Here is a 22,184-nt window from a genome sequence, read left to right as displayed (position 1 = left end):
GGATTATTTTTATTTTTTAAAAAAAATCTTATTTTTATTTTTAGCACACTTAACTCGTTGGTATAGAAACTTTCCACGTCAAGTATATTAAAAAATAATTGATTTTTTTATTTTTTAAGAAAATTATAATAGGTGACACAATAATGAGGTTAATTGCCCTAATTAAATGGGAAAACGGGTCAAACACATCTACCGATAAACGACGCTACTACACTATAACTATACCAGTAAACAAAACTATAAGTTGTAGTCCAGTAGGGTCGTTGGGATCTAAAAAGACAAAAAGAAAAAATAGTAGGGTCGTTGGGCAATTCGTCAAACTTATTTATTTATTTATTATTTTTTTAATAGGCAAGAAATGACATGGCGGTTTGAATGGGTGACGTACGCATGAGAGATACATCAAAGCGTCTATACAGGGCACTCCGTCCATCGGGCTGGCCTCTTTTGCTTGTCTTTTTGTTATTAAAAATTTTATACATCATCTTCGCATTATAAATTATACACAATTTTTTATTTTTTTATTTTTTTTCTTATCAAATATATAATATATAAAAAAATTGATAAGATTATTACTTTTTTCTATTCATTTACTATTATTTTTGTATATAATTTTTTTAATTTTTAATTTTATTTAATAATTAAAAAAGTGACTATTAATAAAATTATATAATTTTTAAATTTTTTCTTATTATTAAGGATTTTAAAAAAATACTTAACAAATGATAAAAAGATATACTATAAGTAATAAATAGATAATAAACGAATAATAATTGTATCACTGTTTAATATATAAATAATAAGTAGAAGAATTTAATTAATTAAATAAAACAAAATAAAAGTAAATTTGGTGTGAAGAGAGATGGTAGCAAAGCTATTTGGGTTTTATAATTATAAACTCTCTCCGAGTCTTCGTCGTCGTCTCTTCCTCACACACATTCTGCATTCAGTCATGGCGGTTGCAAACAGAGAGCTGGTGGAGATATTCAAGGCGAGGACTGACAAGAGGGAGTACAGAAGGACCGTCCTCAAGAACTCCCTTGAGGTCCTACTCATCAGCGATCCCGATACCGATAAGGCAATCCGGTCTTTCTTTTTTGCTTTTTTTTTTTTTTTTTTTCCTTGGTGTTGTTTACGATCATGTTATATCCTGTTTTAGATTTAATTCTCTTTCTGCTTTTATAGTCTCTGTTATAATCTTTAAGGCTCATCTCTTGTGTTCGTCAGCTGGTTTTCATTTTCATATTTCTTTTTCCAGTGTGCTGCTACCATGGATGTCAGGGTGGGCCACTTCAGCGACCCCGAAGGCCTTCCGGGCCTCGCCCATTTTCTCGGTAAGTTTTTCTTTTTTTGAGATATTATTATATAGAATTATAGTTTTATGCATTCTATAATCAATTGCATATATTTGTCTGTTTTACCGTTAGTTTCGGTGCTACATGCTTTACTGCAAATTTGCAATGTGGCTCTGTAAGTCTTTTCCATGGCCTTGTTCTTTAAATAAATACCCACAGATATTTTTTGTATAATTGAAAGCTGTTCAACGAACGCTCGTAGCTTCTGATGTGAAGTTGAAGATAATGAACTCGGACAACAAGTGCACATTGCTCTGTTTTGAGTATATGTCACTTACTATATAAGGATTTTGTTTACATACGGATGAAATTGGCAAACATTGAAATTTTGAAGTGGGGTTAGATGCAAATAAGCTTTTTTCTGTCTCATTTTGTTTTTTTGTTTTATTTGCAGAGCATATGCTGTTTTATGCTAGTGAGAAATACCCATTGGAAGATAGTTACTCCAAGTACATTGCAGAGGTACTTACCACTCATAATTTGGAGGGATACCTATGCCTTCTTCAAACTTATTACTGCCATGACTCCCATTTTTCTTTCTTCTGTTTTCCATTTTTGATTCGATGTCATTGTAGATTGCCAACTCATGTGGGTTTTCACATTCTTTATCTGGTTGATTTTCTTGATGCATAGCATGGTGGCAGCACAAATGCTTTTACATCTTCAGAGCAAACCAATTATCATTTTGACGTTAACACTGATTGTTTTGAAGAAGCTTTGGACAGGTAGATGCTTTCCTTTCTTTTTTTGCTGTCTGTTATAATCATCAGTTTCGTCAGAATTGTGATCACCCTAGAATGTCTGTGTTTGCTGCTCAGGTTTGCTCAGTTCTTTATTAAACCTTTGATGTCAGCTGATGCTACTTCGAGGGAAATCAAAGCTGTTGATTCTGGTAAGTGTTATTTTCTGAATCTTGGCTAACACCTTTATGCGGTTCATCTTAGATCTTTATGTCTCTCTGTCTCTGTCTCTGTCTCTTTCTCTTAGAGCATCAGAAGAACTTATTGTCAGATTCTTGGAGAATGAACCAGGTATTGGTTACTGTCCTTTCTATGCATATTTTATAATTGCAATACGCTCAATGTACTAATCTTACTTTCTCTCCTCGGTCCGATTTGTTGTCTATTAAAGAATTGCTGTTTCTGTGCTTAATACAGTGACTGAGGAAATGGTAGTAGATCCTAACTTAAGTGGGGCCTTCTATCTCTAATCCGCTGAGCTATGTAAACTCATGCTTAAGTTGCACAAATTAGGAAAAAATATTTAATGAACATATCTTCACAGTTTATGTATTTTTTTTAATTACTTATTTTTATATATGTGAATTATACGATTGTATTTTGTTTTTATAGTAGTGCTGTCAATTGCTTCTAATCGCATTCTCTCACTCTGTTTGAAATTTGTCACCTTTTCAGCTTCAGAAACATTTGAGCATCGAGGGTCATCCATTCCATAAGTTCAGCACAGGTCAGGATTTGATCTTTTTACTGTTTCTATTATTAAGTAATCTTTATATTTTTACTCTACATATAGTTGGTAGAAACTGATGAAAAGCTGGACCAAATTAAGATTGAAGACAAATTCCATCTCCTATTTTTACGTATTTTTCTCCTGGTTTTTGAGTCTTAGGTAGTGAGTTTAAGATCCACCCGTTGTATGTAAAAAGACTCTCATGTCCTAATCATTTCTTACAATGTTATTAGATACCTTCCTTGTGTAGGGAGCTGGGATACCTTGGAGGTTATACCAAAATCAAGAGGATTGGATACAAGACGAGAGCTCTTCAAATTTTATGAAGAAAATTATTCTGCCAATCTCATGCATCTGGTTGTATACGGAAAAGGTTAGTGATTAATTTTTCCTGTACACTTCAGGCTCAAAACTATGTTTGCTTATAAGCTATTAACAACTATCATGTCATTTCCAGAAAATCTTGATGAGATTCAAAATCTGGTGGAGCATAAGTTCCAGGACATTCGAAACACTGAAAGAAGTTGTTTCCGCTGTCCTGGTGAACCTTGCACATCCGAACATTTACAGGTATGCATACAAGTGGTAAATCATTTATGTGACTAGACAAAGTATTCCATTTGTGGAACTCCAAGCAAAGAAACCTCGACAAAAATTATATACGGTAAAGGTTTTTAGATATTAAAGGGATTATTTTTTTTTGTTTCTGTCTGTGTTTTTGTTTCAGGTTCTTGTCAGATCTGTCCCAATAAAACAAGGTCATAAACTGAGAATTGCATGGCCGATAACTCCGGAGATCCACCATTACAAGGAAGGTCCATGCAGGTACCTTAGTCATCTAATTGGCCATGAAGGAGAGGGATCTTTGTTTCACGTCTTGAAAACATTGGGTGGGTATTGCACAATATCCGTTTTTCCAGATTTCTTGATTTTTACATGCTCAAACTTACATGATATTGATTTCTATTGCTACACCTCGAAATAGTTCCTAATAGAACTTCCTGTTTATTTATTTAAATTATATGAATATAAGGATAATCAACATGTTGAGCATTTTACTTGACACTCTCCTGAAATAATTATGTACGTAGAGATTATTAGCTTCCTCTTGGACTCCCTTCTCTTTTTTCTTTGTGGGCAGTCCCTTTCACTTGTGTATTATTATCACCTTCCTTTTCAGGTAAGTCTTTTGTGTCGTGAACTTGCTCACCATTGGAGCAAATAAGTCTTTTGGGGAAGAAGTTGTCGAAATGTTTATATTTCAGCGATACTGTCTGCCTGTAATCTCATTTCGTTTCCCAGTGGGACTGGAGCCTGGATTTTTTCACCTGTTACCTTGTGGAGGGTTTCTTGTTCTTTTGATTCTCCTACTTAAAAACAGCCTCTTCCATCTGCCTCTCACTTTTTATGCTTATCTAGGAATTAACTTTCTTCTACATTTGTCAATATTCAAGTAGGAGTGAGCGGCGGGGTGCACTCATCCACCCCACTCCCGCCTGAGCAGTGCAGGCAATCCCACCCTCCCATGCAGGGACGGGGGGCGGGCTCTGCTCCCTGCCCCTTGGCCTGGGCCTAAACCCAATCTTTTTATTTTTAAAATGAATGCCAAAATGGGGTTGTTTTGGGGGGTGGTTTGTGGTTTTAATCATCTCTCTCTCTTCTTTTTTTTTTTTTTTTTAAAGAGTCAGGACCACATGTCAAAGTGGCCCCTCCCTAACTTTTATTAATAAAAAACTCTCACTTGTGACGGAGGAATACCATGGTGAACAATCAATAAACTCATAAACCATAACCAAAACCCAAAAAAGAAAAAAAATAAAAAAAAATAAAAATAAAAATAAATAAATAACCCCAAAGAACAAACATTATTGCCGTCTCAGATACGACAAATTATTTTTATCAAGTCTTAAAAGACCTCTAGTCTCCCTAGGAAAATCAAGCACCGAATGATACGTAGTATTACAACCCATTGCACCACGTTTCGCCAGGCTATCAACAACAACATTACATTCTCTGAAGATATGTCTACATGTAAAAGTAATATCATCAAGATAGCTCAAAATCTCCTCCCAGAAATCCTCAAGATACCACAGACCACACCGTCTAGATGTTGTCCACTCAATAATAATTTTAGAATCCATTTCAATCTCAAGGTAATTTAGTCCCATCTGTCGAGCATTTCTCAAACCATACAACAAACCCATAACCTCAGCATATGTATTAGTACGAGAACCAATATAAGCACAAAAACCCAATATGAAACCACCCCCATGATCCCTTATAACTCCCCCCACACCCGAAAACCCCGGGTTACCCCTCGAGCAACCATCCACATTAAGTTTACACCATCCATTTTTTGGTCTTATCCATCTCACAATTTTTTCTTTTTGAGCACCAACTCTTGGAGGAGGAATATTTAAAGATTGCAATAAAACAACATCACTTTTAGTCATAACATTCTTTCCTTTAAATTTCAAAGCCACCCAAGACAACCAATATTTAATAGAAATCCAAACCATATCAATAGTTTCATACACACCTTCCATTCGGGACTTGCATCGTCTCCACCACAAACGCCATGTTATAATAATAGGGAGTAAACCAAGAATTTGTCCTCGACAAGAAGATCTTTTAGCACGTCTAAACCAACATTCAACCTTTTCCTTCCAGGTACGTCCATGCAATAAAGGCATACCTAGTTGTACACAAAATCTATTCCAAATTTGTGAAGCAAACTCTCCCATAGCAAGCACATGATTTTGATCCTCATAAGCACCCAACACACAACAATCACATTTGGAGACGATATTGATACCCACTCTCCGCAACCTGTCATCCACAGAAAGACAACCATTCAAAGCTTTCCACATTAATATAGACATTTTTTTTGGAAGAAAAGGATGCCATATCCATTTTATCCAAGATTGTGAATGACTATGAGAACGAATGCATTCCCATGCACTACGGGTGGAGAACTTCCCATCTCCATTTGGAATCCAAATAAGAACATCCTCACCAACTTTCAAATTTCCCAACTTTTCAAGCAAAACATCCGTTTTCTCTATACCAACCAAACGTTGAAACAACTCAATATTCTATCCATCCACCATTTTACAATCAACTAATTTCAGAGAAGGCAATTCCATAATCTGAAATTCATCACACAAAGGCCCCTCACCCATCCAATTATCCCGCCAAAATGACAAATCACCATGTTTAACCCTCCACACTGAATGATTCTGAACATTCGGAACATTTTTCAAGATCATTCTCCAAAATCTAGTGCCCTTTTGAGCATTAACCATAGAAATATGTTCAGCACCAACATATTTTGATAAAAAAAATTGGGCCCATAAAGATTTACCTTGTAGAAGATTCCAAGCAAGCTTCATATGGAGAGAAGTTCGAACTTCCTCTAAATTCCTCAAACCAACCCCCCCCCCTCCAAGACCGGTTTGCACATAGTGTCCCATGCACACCATTTCTTTTTTTCCTTTCCATCAGCAACTCCCCAGAAAAAAGTACTCATTAATCTTTTAATCTTCTCAATAACCAACTTTGGCGTAGATAAAATAGACAAGCAGTGTATCGGAATACTTTGCAAAACATGTCTAAGTAAAAGAAGCCTAGCTCCTTGTGAGAGTAATTTACCTTTCAATCCCTCTAATCGGTTCTGAACTTTGTTGACCAACTCATCAAAGTGACGTGATAGCAAACGTCCTGAAATAATAAGAACTCCCAGATATTTAAAAGGTAATTTTCCCTCAATAAAACCAGTTTGTCGCAAGAGCATACGTCTCCTTGCCAAACTAATTTTATTAGAAAAAATTATAGATGATTTTGTTTTATTCACCATCTGTCCCGACCAAGCTTCATAATCATGCAAAATCTTCATGATAGAACACAAAGAATTCTTTCCCCCGTTAGAAAAAATGACAATATCATCAGCATATAATAAATGTGAAATCACCGGAGACCCTCTATGATGCAAGAACGGTTTTATTCGACCCATGTGAAAAGATTTCTTTATCAATCGAGAAAGAATTTCCTCCACAAGAATAAACAAATATGGGGATAGAGGATCACCTTGCCGCAAACCTCAACCACTCTTGAAAAAACCTTTCGGAATACCATTCATAACAATAGAAAACCAAGGAGTAGAGATACACTGCTTGATTAATCCACATACGAACGGAGAGAAACCAAGAGCTTCCAAAACATGAATAAGAAACCCCCAATCAATACTGTCATACGCCTTTGCCATATCAATTTTGAGGACCACATTTCCCCCACGTGCTTGTTTATTAAGTCCATGAATCAATTCTTGCATCAAGCTAATATTCTCATAAATACTACGCCCTGGAATAAAGGCACCTTGTTATGGAGAAATAATATTAGCAAGCAAAGGAGAGAGTCTATTTACAAGAATTTTTGAACATACCTTGTAAATGACCGAACATAGACTAATTGGGCGAAACTTATCAAAGCTTGACGGATTTTCAACTTTTGGAATGAGCACTAGATATGAAGCAGTATAAAACCGAGGCAAAAGACCCCCACGAAAGAATTCAACCACTGCATCAATCACATCTCGACTAACAATAGGCCAGCATGATTTAAAAAAACCAGAATTAAAACCATCTGGTCCCGGGCAACTATCCACAGGAATGGACCAAAGTGCATCATGAATCTCTAATTCTGATGGGATTTTACTTAAAGCATTATTCTCCTCATCTTGAACCACCTTATCCACCAAAAAGCCCAGATCCGGAAGTGCACTACACGGCCTAGCCTCCAGGAAATCCTTAAAAAAATCAATTGCTCCCATATGAATCTGTTCCGGAGACGTAAGCACTATCCCATTCCCAAAATTCATCCTTTTAATCATATGGCGATTTTGTTTACTGACTGCACGGAAGAAAACACTGCTAGCTTCTCCTTTTTCCAGCCAAGTTTGCTTCGCCTGTTGAGACAATCGAGTTTCTTCTCTATCCATCCACACCGAGAGCTCTAGTTTGGATGCCAACAGGTCAGACTCTAGCTCCACAGAATGCCCATCATCTTGCAACCTTGATTCAATACCCTGTATACGCTCCTCCAACTCACTGATATGCAGATTTGTTCGGCCAAACACCATTTTATTCCAGGTCTTCAACGCAACTCTCAAACGTTTCAACTTATTAGCCAACCGAAACAGACCCGAACCAAAAGATTCCTCCTTCCAAACCCGAGCAACCATCTCCATAAAATCATTATGAGACGTCCACATTTGCTGGAATTTGAAGGAAGGATAACCATACGGAGCAGCATTCATCACTAGTTTGATAAGCATTGGAGAATGGTCAGATGTATTCCGAGAGAGATAAGTAAAGGAACAATCCGGAAATGCTTCCAAAGCCTCAACATTTAATAGAGACCGATCCAATCTCACCCAGCTCCGAGCACTAGCTTGATGCCCATTACACCAAGAAAAAGAATTACCAGAAAAATGCATCTCAAGTAGCCCACAAGCAGCAATACATGAATTGAACTCCTCCATGGCACAAGCCAACCGAGGGCTCCCTCCCCGTCTTTCCCCATCATGCCGAATAATATTGAAATCTCCCATAACAAACCATGGGAAATCGGAAGAATTCAAGCCAACTAATGTACTCCACAGCTGCCTTCTCTCTAAATAACTACATCTAGCATAAAAAAAAGTTAAAAGCAGAGTTCGCGTCTGCTCAACAATAGTCATTGTCATCTGTTGTTCACTTACACTTTGCACAACCAAACTTACTTCATTCTTCCACATAACCCATATTTTCCCACCAGTCTCATCATTTGAACTGTATGCATCAAATGCCAACTTATTACACCACCACTGCAGCCTAGAAGAATTAGCCATCGGCTCAGCCAACACAAGTATTTTCAGATGATACCGAGACACCAATTTTATAAGTCTCCTCCTTGAAGTACCCAATCCACATGCATTCCAAAATAAATAAGACACCATTAAAGATTAAGTCTAGAGGGTTTGCTTATAACCCTAGTAGAGCCACGAACCTTCTTTCCTTTAGCTTTTTTTTTTTCGTCATTTCAAACCCCTGAATCAGACATAACATCTTTTCCCCAATCCAACAATACACTATCATCCTCAGACTCCGTATCCGAACTCACTTGCACATGATCCTCCCAATTAATAATACCAGTAGGCGGAGGATCAGTCATCACCTCCATCTGTGATATAGAAATCTGTTGCACTGTGATAATAGCACCCACCTCCACATTCAATCCATCCTCAACACTCACCACAGGCACTATAGTACCGCACTCCTTTTCCAACCTCTCATTTTTTTTCTCCCCAAGATCATCCTCCATATGCACTGTATCATGACCTGTTATTACCTCCACATATTTATCACCCATCCCTTGTAATATCTCACCATCACCACTAATAGCTTCTGCACCCATCTGTTTCTCAACATTAAGAGGTTCACTTTGAAAAGCACCATCAACCTTCTCCTCATCAGTAATATTCCTTGCATCAACCTCTTCCCTCATAGGCAACAGTTCCTTAGAACTATTTCCATCAGTTGGCAATACTAGCACATCCCGATCTTGTTTCTGCCAAACTTTATCTTTCCCCTTCATAATTTTCTTCTCACGATCACTTCTGGTTAACTCCTTTTTGCATGTCTTTAAATTGTGTCCTTGCGTTCGGCAGTTCATGCAGTACGCAGGTAAAGTTTCATAAATCATCTCCTGATACAAAACCTTAGGGTTCCTCGGTGTACCAATCCACAATCCCATCAACGTCTCCTTAGTAATATCCATCTCAATACAAACCCTAGCCCCATCCGTTCGGGTTGCACAGCGTGTAGAATTATCCCTCTTCAAGAACCTTCCAATCGGCGCAATTACTACGCAAGAAGGACTCATGATAGTAGTTTGGAGGGAGACCAGGTAATGTGATCCACACCGGGACCAGAGCAGGTTCCAAATCTTCTCGAAATTCTGTGCTCCAACGAAAAATATGATATTGAATACCTTCCATATCCAATGATTCACGAGCAAGAGCCTTAACCAGATCTTCTTCCGTAGACATTCTAATAAATACATTCCTCGGTTTGTTCATAGCAGAAACAACAGGCTGAGCCTGCAGTCCCCAGCGAGACCGAATGAAGGAATGAATATTATCCAACGAAGGTCTTTGTCTCAAGAACTTAAGGACCAAAGAAAACTTGAAGGGTTCAGCAGATTGTTCAAGCTCCTCCTTAGAAAACAGCACGCATACAGAACCATCAAGTGTTTTTGGAGCATGAAACGGAACGTTAACCTCAGGGAGAGGTTGTGGAGTGTTTGCCACCATATCTGCAAAGGACCTCTGCCGTGAACCAGACACCGAGACACCCCTGAGGGGCTCGGCGACAACCATTGAACGGAAACAATACAAACCCTAGCAGAGCGCAAAAATTTTTTTTTACGTGCCACGTCAGCCCTTATGAAAGTTGATTAAGAAGTACTACAACAAAAAGAAATTACTAAATTGGAGTAAATTGGAGTTTGCCACCCATATATGCTCGTCAATGCCCAGTCATGGAAGTTGATTACGTACGTACGGTCGTGTCTCTCAAGAGTCAAGACCATCAACTCTACATCTCATCTCTCTCTCTCTACCCTCCCTTAGCTATCTCTTCTCTCTCCCTCTCGTAGTCATCGCAGCAGTGTGGTTTGCATCTGCATATTCTCTCTTCAGTCTTCACCCCACTTTCTTTCTTCTCTGGCGGCGCGGACCCGCAGTGAGAATTCGACTTGGATGATGTTTATGCTTTTTTTTTTCTTTCCTCATATACTCAATTTTTTTGCTGTTTTGGTTTTTTCTTTTTGCTAGTTTCGTATTGTTGTGGATTTGACATGATTTTGTAAATTTGTCGTGGATTCAAATTTTTTTTATGCCTTTCTTAGGCTGAGACTAGTGGCAGAACTAACAATTTTCATGAGGAGGGGCCAAATTCTCTAGTGTGTGACACATTGAGATTCAAAAATCATAAAAACATAATTATATATAAAATAAATCTAGATAATTCGCAATACACACGTAGAAATAAAATTCTAAAAATACAATGTATTAATATATTTTGTTTCATAGAAACTATCAAATGATCTTTTAGAATGTCATCTTTCATTCTAATATGTAAGCTAGTTTATTAAATTTTATGTAAACTCTAGATATTTTCATGTCACATTAAGCATATAATATTATAATTGAGACCTTAAATAAGTTTTTTCTTGTTTAATGAAGTCTATATCAGTATAAAATCTCTTAACTATTTTTTATATAGATCACCAATTTTTTTGTATTTTCACTTAAGATTCTATATTATGAAACTTAATATTGTATAATAAAAAACTTTAGAATTCATATTAATAAGTTTATTATTTCTCCTAAACTTAGTTTTGATTTTATTTTGGTGAGACTACAATGTTGAAAATAAATAATATATAGAAATTATACAAAATTATGGAACTACAGGAAAAAATTAGAGAGACATTTCTAAGTATATTAGCATTTTATAAATTTTGCAGAGCATATAGGGATTATAATTTTTTTTTTGTGGGGCATTTTCTATATTTATGAAATTATGATTAAAAACTAGAGTATATTTTGATTTTTCAAAAACTTTTTTTTTTGGGGGGGGTGGGGGTGACAGCCTTGGGTGGCGGTGGACTAATAAGGGGTCCGCCTTCGCCCCTGGCACACGGACACGGGACTCTGCTCTTGCATCCCGATGGCAGATTGCAAGGGTGCAAACCCCACTGCCCATGCAGGGGCCGGGGGCGAAATGGAGCAACCCCACCCTATAGGATGTTGGTAACACCCTTACTTTCAAGCAAATTCTTTATGTTTCCCTCCCTTGGATTTGTTTTCTTTCACCATCTCTTCTTTCAACATTTGTATTCCCTATATCAACTCACCTCCTATGAACCAAAAAGTTGGCCTATATATTTATCTCCGAGTTAGTCTTTCAATATTGTAATTTAGTTGGATTTAGGAAAGTAACATTTTGTTTCATAAATGTAAGAAAAATCTAAAGGGTGGCATGCTGAAATGACGTTGGAATGATATTTACGTATTGACTATCCTTCTTGACGTTCTCATAGGATGGATAAAGTGTTGAGAAATAATCTCATATTATTTATAGATAAAGTCTTGAGTATGTTTATAAGTAATGAATAATTATTTTTTATAGAACTAATTTTTTAAGATGAGTTAAGCTTATAAATTTTTTCATGATATCAGAATCTGTCACAAAACGAATGGAAACTCACATTATTTATCCTGTGACAAGGATCAGAAAAAATACTGATCTGCACGTAAGGAAGGATATTGAAAAATAATCTTACATTGCATGTGATCTTAAACATGTTTATAAATAATTATCTCTTATAAAACAGATTTTTCAAAATGAGTTAGATCTATAAATTTTTTCTTACATAAGTGATGTCACTCCTGCTCTGAGTGATGTTACTCCTGTTATCCACATATAAATATGAAATTATGGGAGTATGTTCTGTTTGTATGTGTCTGCTTATTATTCTCACCATCTCTGAAAAGCCCATATAAAAAGTATGTGTCTGCTTATAAAAAATGCAGGATGGGCCACGGGGTTGTTTGCTGGTGAAGCAGATTGGACTTTGGAGTTTTCATTCTTCGAAGTAGTGATTGTTCTTACTGATGCTGGTCACGGTTAGTTGTTTTGAACTTTCAACATCCCAACTCAGCCCTCTTCTCTCTCCTCTATATATATTTTTTATGTGATTTGCTGATAAACATTTCTTTTTATACCGTTGCGGTGTCTAATAACCTGGCGCATAGATTTGTTGACTAATGTTGATCTAACTGCAGAGCACATGCAAGATGTTGTTGGGTTGTTATTCAAATATATTCGCCTTTTACAACAGTCCGGCATTTGCAAATGGATATTTGATGAGGTATCATATGCATATTCTTGTGTATATTATCTATCATATTGTTGCCTTGTGTCTTCACAATGTTTCTTCATAGAACTGAGTCAACTCAATGTGTTAATGAAGCTTTCATCCGTCTGCGAGACAAAATTCCATTATCAAGACAAAATTACTCCTGTTAATTATGCGATCCATCTCGCATGCAATATGCAGGTAATTTAGGGATTATTTACTATTTTTTTTTTTCATTTTCCTTCGGATATGTAGTCATCGTTTAAGCTAATTAATCATGGATTAGGCAACCTTGCCAAATTGAAATTGTGCAAAATATTCCTTTGGGAGGATTGAAAGAAAATTAGAGCGTCTGAAATCTCCCAAAAACTTGTTTCTTGGTCAAAAATAACACATAAATCGGGATTAGTGAATACATTTTTTATCATATGCTTGATGACATGAGAAGCCGGGCACGCACAGGTTGGGTTTTGTGGAATTACAAGGAAAATAGTCATTTGACCCAATCATGGTGGCGATGATGAAAATAGGCAGAGGGGGAAGTTGAGGAAGGAGTGTCTGGTATGGGAGACTTCTATGAATTGTAGTGAAATAGTTTGTGAATAGTAGTAAAATTGTTTGAATTAAGTTGTATTATTGGGTTTTGAAAAAAGAGAAAGAAAAAATTGAATAAAAATATTATAAAGTTAAAAAAGTATTGGAATGTAATTTTTTAACATTATTTTTGTTTTGAAATTTGAAAAAATTGTTTTATTTTTTGTATTTTATTTGTAAGTTTAGGAATGTTGTAATGATTAGATAATAATTTAATGAAAAAGTTGAAGATTTAAAATTGAAAAGTGTTTGTATGTTTCAGTGATATTTGAAAAGAAAATGATAAAAGTTTTGAGATAAGATAAAACATTCTCAACTCATCTTACTTCTCAATCATGACCTTAAGTAAAAGAATGTCTGAGAAAGCAAGAGAACTAGGCACGGCTGGAGTATCCTAGTTAGGTTTTTGCCAATCTTTGATTGGAAATGTACTTGCTCACCGCCATCCATATTATCACAACTAGGTCTTTCCTAGCTGATATAAAGCGTGAATCAGACATTTCATTGATTTTTACTCCAAATCTGACATATTTATGCATACCAGAAACCAAAAACCTATATTCCGCACAACCAACTACCTAGAACGCTAAGGGGATTCTTGAAAAATGGGATGTGAAGAGAATTTTGTGAATAATAATAAGATGGTTTGTAAATAGTAGTGAGACAGTTTGAGTTAAGTATCTATTGGATTTTTGGAAAGGAGAGAGAAAATTTTGATTAAAAAATATTATATGATTAAAATATTGTTAGAATATAATTTTTTAATATTATTTTTGTTTTGAGATTTAAAAAAGTTGAATTGTTTTTGTTTTTTATTTGAAAGTTTGAAAAATTGTGATGATTATTTTGAAAGTATTTGTATTTGAAAGATGTTTGGGAAGGAGATGAGATGAGATGAGATGAAAAACTTTTTCAAGCATCCCCTAAATCAATAACAAACTTTTAAATTCAACAAATTGGATCGCAAACCATAGCATGAATACCAAAAAACAATCATTTTCCATTTTCTCCATACCAGTCCCTCTTCCATGCCTGGAGGAATGCATTAGTAGTTTTTATAACATGTTATGTCAGTTGAGCTATAACAGGGGCACAGTTTTTTTTTTTTTTTTTTTTGTGAATTTACACTTTCTTTCTACTTTTTTACCATTTTGGGCCTTGCAAATAGACATCTATAGGAATTAGCTTATTGACTCCTCGAACAATACTATAAGAATCGGTACTGAACATCCCCTGTAATTGTACATGCTCCCATAGCAATAACATAGAAGCTTATAGATGTTATTTCTTTTGAAATGATCTTGGTTGAATGGGGATTTGCTGAATTTTCATTTCCTTTATTTGCATTCGATGTTCTTAAGGTATATCCGCCAAGAGATTGGCTGGTGGGGTCATCCTTGCCCTCAAAGTTCAGTCCAGGCACTATTCAAATGGTACTAGAGGAGCTCTCTATTGACAATGTCCGGTGAGTTTTGCTTAGAGAAGCTTTCTTCTTTACAGTGTTAGTATTATTTTGAATGAGAAATTTTTATGTTCCATTATGGCATCTCCATTCTTTCATCCCAACATCATTTTTAATTCTGTTTGTTTACCCTGGTAATTGAAAACAGTTTTAAATTATCTGATGCTCATTTGCCTTTTTTTTTTTTTTTTTTTTTTGAGGGGGGGGAGAGTCTTACAATGAATTTTAAATGAACTTGTGCTATTACCTGTTTTATGCCCAGAGTCTCGCAGAATTCACCTTTTTTTATTTCATCACAATGTTTACAGTTTCAATCTTCTGATTTGCATTTTTTAATTGATGGGTGTATAACAAGAATATATTTATATCAGCAGTTGAATTTTCTCTATTATAGGAGGGGAAATGCCTCTACAAACAGCTTGTTTGTGTAATACACAGCCTTATCCAAGTGTTTGGTGCCAGAAGCTTTAAAAAAGTGGCTGCCGCTTCATTTGAATAAGATTTTTGTATCTCTTATTTGGCACTAATCTTATAATTTTGTCCTCATGATCATATTGACTATGCTTTATTTTTTAGCTAAATTTGAAGGCATACGCCAATCAGCATCATTTGCCAGAAGTATAATTTCCAAACAGAATAATCGTATTTGAGAGCTGGAGATAAAATGTGCATCAAATTTCTTGCGTGACCATAGCATTTAATCCTTACCATTGTGAATATGTTATACCTTGCTGCCGTCTACAAAGTTGATATTTAGTTGGGTTTGCAAATTCAATACTAGTTTCAAATTGACAGCCAAACAAAGCAAAAAAATAGTACTGAATTTCAAATATACCTATGTGTTGGTTGGGAAAACTGTTAGAATGATATTCCTAGTCATATTCCAAAATGGAATAGAGGATTGACAAAACTATGGGATGGAATAGTACATAGGCATTTGGTAATTTCTCATTATCATCATATGGGCTGTTTTCAATTTTCAAACTGAGGCCCTGACATGGTTGAGTCATGGTAGTTTTCCTAATGACTATTTCTACAGAATCTTTTGGAAATCAAAAAAATTTGAAGGTCACACAGACAAGGTTGAGCCATGGTATGGAACTGCATATTCTGTGGACAAAGTTACTCCCTCCATGATTGAGGTTGGTAGACAAGCTGGACTTAAATGAGAAGTTGTTTGGCTTGTTGCTTGGTCAATTGAGTTTAGTTTAGGAATTTTAATTGCCATGAAGGTAAAAACTTGACTGCTGTTTTACATTTGTATTTTTATTGCAGGAATGGATGCTATGTGCTGTTAATGATAATCTGCATCTACCAGCACCCAATGTGTTCATCCCTACCGACTTGTCACTTAAGGATGCTCAAGAGATGGTCTGATAGATATTATAAGTTTATTCCATGTGGCTGATACTTTCTATTTCTGAGTTTCTGATTTGATTGACCTTTTAAACAGGTCAAATTTCCAGTTCTGTTAAGAAAGTCATCATGTTCAAGAGTATGGTACAAGTCTGATACAATGTTTTCTACTCCCAAGGCATATGTTAAGATAGATTTTAACTGTCCCCATGCTGGAAACTCCCCTGAAGCACACGTTCTAACTGATATTTTTACGCGGCTATTAATGGATTACTTGAATGAATATGGTGAGAAGCTGCAGTTCATTAGATTTCTCAAATTGAAAGGGAGCTTTTTTCTTTTTAATTTTCCTATAGATCTTTTTTTTCGAAAGAGGTACAACCTCAATATGAAAATATGGCATGCAAAATAAACTTTGATGATTCATTTTCAGCGGTGGTTTGTTGTGTTATTGTTTATGGTTTTTCTTTCCTGACTAGAGCTAACTGTAACTTGTTTATTTCAGCCTATTATGCAAAGGTTGCTGGTCTATACTATGGCATAAAGCGCAATGCTTATGGTTTTCAGGTATATTGATAAAATTGTCAATTCCCAAGATATTAGTTACAGTTGTATGCATTCGATAGTTATTTATAGAAGGACTAATTCTAGATACAATCGTCGTGAAGTGCGCAAGCGCCGTGCAATCCTATTGAAAAAGAGTGGAGTCCACTATTAAAAAATTAGTTTTTTTTTTCATGTGAGTCACGTATTTACTCACTTTTTTCAAAAGGATTGCGCAGCACTTGCACACTACACGACTGCAAATATCATTTCTAAACAGTATATGCTGTCTCAGTTTCTTTATTAATTGACCTTGCCTCTGGGTTTTATATTCTAATGATATTAAAATGAAGGTTTAATTTTCAAATTTTTCTATTAAATGGTACTCTTGAATTTATTAGGCTATTTGGAATTGCTTGGCTCACCTACTTCTTTAAATTCTCTTCATCATTATAGAAGATTTATCCATTCATGTGTGTGTGTGTGTTTTGTTTCAGGAATACAAGTGATTTCATTGGATTTGACTGGTGAATTGTTGTCAATCTGATGGAAATAAATAAAATGAACTGTATTTATGAGACTTGAGAGAAATTTCCTCATTTTTCTAAGCATATTTGGCCTTATGTTCATGATTGGAAACTAAATTTTTTTCTTCGTGTTATGCCTGTTTGCTCTATTTGTCTGGTTTTCTTCTTTAGGTGACTCTGAAAGGTTACAATGACAAACTGAGGACTTTATTGGAAACTGTACTGGGAAAAATTGCAAGATTTAAAGTAAAACCTGAAAGGTTTTTTGTGATAAAGGTAATTCTCATTTTGCCATAAAGATCTCAGCTTTATATCTTATTTCATATTGCCATGATTTGCCTTTGCATAAAAGAGAATCACCTTTCAGAATGGCGTGACGGTGTCCCAAGAGTTGGGCATGGTATTCATAGCTTGTGCTGTGATTTTTACTCCACCCCATCCCCCACAAAAGAATGACGGCTTTATTATTTTGATCCCTTTGCTGTGATCAAGTGGCTTGATCCATGGATTGCATTTTTGTCTCTCTTTTCCATTGCTTCACTCCCTAGTTCCACATAGTTACACATGCATAAACCCATCACTTTTCTGAGTCAAAACGAAGGGAAACTTTTTTCTGGAGATTAGCTTAAGAATTGATAATTGGATTTGTTGCAGCAGTGATTATGAATATGAGATGGTTGGTTGTTCGGTTTTGACCTGGTTTCATTATTAAACTTTATTTTTGTCTCTTTGTTTTTCTTGCTTTAGATGCTATCCAGACTATCACTCTTCATTTGAATTGCCTCTGTTGTCCCTACATGTAGCTTCCACTTCTGTGTGTAACCTTTACATGTTTTTCTTTATAAGTAAGAATAAAGTAACCTTAACATGCTGCCAACTGGTTTGACTTTTCACACTTTGGAGAAAGAAAAGACTTGTCAATAAATATTGGCTGTATTTGAAGAACAACAGAACTATATCAATGCCTTTTAACTGCACCCCCATTGCTTAGTAAAAGAAAAACCTGCGCCCTATTAGTTTTCTACCTCAAACCCTTTCGGTGGTAAAATGTTTCTGTCAAAACTTAGACATCTATACTCTGACCAAGTACAGGGAAGGTTAGTACAGTATACTACTTGACATGTACTATGCCCTCCTAGTTCCATATCCATTTCTGCTCATGACTGCATCATGGCCCTCCAAAATCTCTAACCCTGGTGCCCAGATATATTTTAGGGCTTTATTCATGAATTCATGTTCCTCAAGGGGCTCCACACTTTATTGGTCTTTTTCTTTATTTTTTTCCTTTCAAGTTCTTAATCTTGCGAGGACAAAACACTTTTAGATAGGGTCCTTGTAGGCATTCTGCGCATTTGGGCTTCTGCCTTTTGTTATTAGTTTATCTTATTAAAACGAGTAGGGGTATATCCACAAAATGTATTATTTTGAGTATTCCACTTTGGGTATTCCACAAAATGTTAAATATATGCATTTTTTTAATCAGGAAACCCTAACAAAGGAGTACCAAAATTTCAAGTTCCAACAACCCTATCAGCAGGCTATGTACTATTGCTCTTTATTACTAGAAGACCATAAGTGGCCTTGGATGGAAGAACTTGACATTCTTCTCCATCTTGAAGCTGAAGATCTTGCAAAATTTGCTCCAGAGTTGCTCTCAAGGGCCTTCCTTGAGTGTTATATAGCAGGTTCCTCTAAGCCTATATCTTTGTAGACATTGTTGTTTAATGACAGCCATTCTTTTCCTCATTTTGATTTCATTTCATGCCTAATCGTTTTTCGTTTTTTCTAGGAAACATTCAAACCAGTGAAGCAGAGTCAATGGTCCAGTATATTGAAGATGTTTTCTTTAGTGGTCCAAATTCTGCATGCAAACCTTTATTCCCGTCCCAACACGTGACAAATAGAGTGGTTAAACTTGAAAGGGGCACGAGTTACTTCTACCCTGCAGAAGGCCTTAATCCAGATGATGAAAATTCTGCTCTTGTCCACTATATTCAGGTAGTTCTATAAATATATAAAAGGTGATATTTTCCAATCAGATGCTACCCTTCTAATTTCTATGAGTTCCTAATAACATTTATCGCTCCTTGGAATAAGAACAGTTAGCCATCAGCTTTTTACATCAGTTTTCTTATTCCTTGATGTACTGTGGTAGGGTGAGATTTCCTCAAAATCATCTGTTAGAAAGTGGGCAAATCGACTAAGCTGCCATTTTTCTTTTCTAAAACTCTAATTTTTCCTGAACTAACTTTATGTTTAAAAATTCTAGGGAATTTTCTATTCCATAAATTTTTTTTGCGCTAACCGCTATTGGTAGAAAGTGAAGAACAATTGATTTAGAGAAAAGGAAAGGTAGTATGAAAGCGTGTGCTATGCACCATCAGAACCTCTGATATAATGTTATTTCAAAAATGAAACCTATAATGGTCACTTCCCATCTGTATACCATTTTTAGAACTTATACCATTGACCTTTTTGACATTTCGTTGGAGGTGAAATATCTCGATGGTGGTTTTGATATTATTCGTCTTTGGAAAAAAATGTACAGGTTCATCGTGATGATTTTCTGCTGAATGTGAAGCTTCAGCTTTTTGCTCTAATCGCAAAGCAATCAGCCTTCCACCAGCTTAGATCAGTTGAGCAGCTTGGGTACATTACTTCTCTCTGGCAGAGGTGTGAAGCATGTTACCCTAATTATTAGACCCTGCATGGAACATCTGCCATTCTCTTTTATAAGTTGCGAATTTTTACTCAATGTAGGAATGATTCTGGTATCTATGGTGTACTGATAATCATCCAATCTACAGTGAAGGTATACAACATGATTTCTTTTCTTCCCACCATTGACTCTGTGCCTAATCTTGTGTACTCTATCGACCTTAACAGGGTCCTGGACATATTGATTTGAGAGTTGAGGCATTTCTCAAGACATTTGAAAGTAAACTTCATGAGATGACCAGTGACGAATTCAAGGTGAGAGATACTTTTGCCATAAGCAATTTTCTGTCTGTATATGGCCTTTGTCATGATCTACATTAGTGTCAGTCGATTTCATTATCTTTTTTGAACAATTGTTTATAACTGACACTTACTGGCCCAGTCAAGCCAATAATGTAACATTTTCTAAATTTTTGGACTGAAATGTTGTCAATTGAGTTTTTATAGCTATTCGGTAATCACAACGATTTATACATATGTTAAGAGTAGTTAGACCTTCCTCACTGTTAGTTCAGCAATTCTTTCCCGATCCATGTTCCAAATTTCCAATTAGAATGATGGTTGCGTGCTTCATTAGTGGAGTTTGGGCTATTACAGCATGAAAAATCGTGTAAAATATCAGCTTTGGGCTATTACAACATGAGCAGAGCAGTCATGGAAACTTTAAGCTTTCTTTTGAATGATTATAGATAAATTTATCTTTTTCTTGTGGCATTAATTTTTCATGGCTTACCCTCAACTTTGGTATTCAGTGGAATATGGTGGACGGAGGTTTTGGAGACTTTGGGTTGTTCTTAGGTTCAAACCCTGATGTTTCTACGTGAAAAGTTATCATTTATAGAGCTTTGATGATGAAATGGATCTAATATCTATGGTGATTCATCTTAATTTGTGATTGAACTGCTTCTGCAGAGTAATGTGAATGCATTAATTGACATGAAGCTTGAGAAGCACAAGAACTTAAATGAAGAATCTGGATTTTTCTGGCGAGAGATTCGTGATGGGACCCTCAAGTTTGATAGGAAAGAATTGGAGGTACGACTTTTTCTGTCTGATCTTTTTTTAGTAGTTGCTCAAAATAATTATTGTCGGGTACCATCAGTGACCCTTCTATTTTAGATGATGATGATATATTCTGGGATAAGTGAAATTGATCAAGAGGCAAAACATCATACAGGACTTCTCATTTACACTTCCTGACCTCTTTGACATGAACATAGAAAGATATATACTCACTCAAGGAGCAAGAGCTGATTAAAAAAAAAAAAAACCCTTCTTTTTTTATGGATTGTAGATTGTAAGTAGTCGATTCTTGTGGATGTTGCCGAAACAGGTTGCAGCATTGAGGCAGCTAACACAACAAGAATTGATAGACTTCTTCAATGACCATATAAAAGTTGGCGCACCTCAGAGGAAGTCATTAAGTATAGGAGTGTATGGAAACCTACATAGTTCGGAGTACACAGCAGATAAAAGTGGACCAGTGCACTACTCGGTGAAAATAGATGACATATTCAGTTTCAGGAGATCACAGCCTCTTTATGGTTCATTCAGAGGAGTCTCTGATCATGTGAATTAAGTTGTAGGGAGTTGAGCTCCACCATAGTTCAGCAAAAAAACAGTAACTTCTGCCATTCAAAATGCTGCAAAGCTACTCATCTGAACCTTAAATTTGGTATCGATGATGTCGATTGGCGGAGCAAGTGTATTAGCTTTTTCTCGAGATTGAAACTTGTGCATGTCCTGCATGCATGGCACCAAACTCTATAATTTCTCTCCTCCTCCTTCATCCCCTCAGGCATGGGCTGGACATGCATTTAAACTATAAACTGATATGGGAATTCTGTCATAGACTTTTATATAGAGAGCCTTAATCTATCTTTTATTTCTTTCTGTTTTTCAAAAGTGGAGGGTTGCTCTTGATTTTATTTTTTAAATGTGTTCTATTCAGTTTTCTCTTCTGAAACTACAATTTTTAATGTCTCCATCGGCTTCCTTAGTTATATGTGGAAAGTCATATCTCCTTGATATCCTCATGCAATTTGGTAACTGGGCCTTTTGTTTCGTACGTGCATTGAATGTAAGTGGGTTTGCCCCCATTATAGAAGTTGAGAGAAATGTCATCGCCGTCCATGCATAAAATTTTCACGTCCTATTTGCTTATTTATTTACCATGCACATTTCCCTTCTCTAGTA

General features: G+C 35.9%; 1 protein-coding gene across 1 annotated transcript; it reads left to right on the top strand.

Moving 5' to 3' along the window:
• The first annotated feature begins 893 nt into the window (after positions 1 to 893).
• On the top strand, positions 894 to 21,893 carry LOC108987792 (insulin-degrading enzyme-like 1, peroxisomal). The gene is made up of 26 exons (XM_035689820.1): positions 894 to 1,078; positions 1,259 to 1,334; positions 1,750 to 1,817; positions 1,989 to 2,080; positions 2,174 to 2,247; positions 2,343 to 2,386; positions 2,771 to 2,822; positions 3,076 to 3,198; positions 3,283 to 3,395; positions 3,553 to 3,715; positions 12,463 to 12,555; positions 12,715 to 12,800; positions 12,903 to 12,989; positions 14,744 to 14,847; positions 15,884 to 15,986; positions 16,120 to 16,215; positions 16,298 to 16,487; positions 16,706 to 16,767; positions 17,442 to 17,546; positions 18,754 to 18,955; positions 19,060 to 19,268; positions 19,819 to 19,943; positions 20,031 to 20,082; positions 20,157 to 20,243; positions 20,901 to 21,023; positions 21,322 to 21,893. Exons 1-26 carry the CDS (start codon positions 953 to 955, stop codon positions 21,565 to 21,567), a joined length of 2,901 nt encoding a protein of 966 aa, XP_035545713.1. The 5' UTR covers positions 894 to 952; the 3' UTR covers positions 21,568 to 21,893.
• Positions 21,894 to 22,184: the final 291 nt, after the last annotated feature.

This window comes from Juglans regia, chromosome 4 (assembly GCF_001411555.2).
Source record: "Juglans regia cultivar Chandler chromosome 4, Walnut 2.0, whole genome shotgun sequence".
NCBI lineage: Eukaryota > Viridiplantae > Streptophyta > Magnoliopsida > Fagales > Juglandaceae > Juglans > Juglans regia.
The sequence above is the reverse complement of the archived record's forward strand: the minus strand, read 5'-3'. Positions and strand labels throughout refer to the sequence as shown.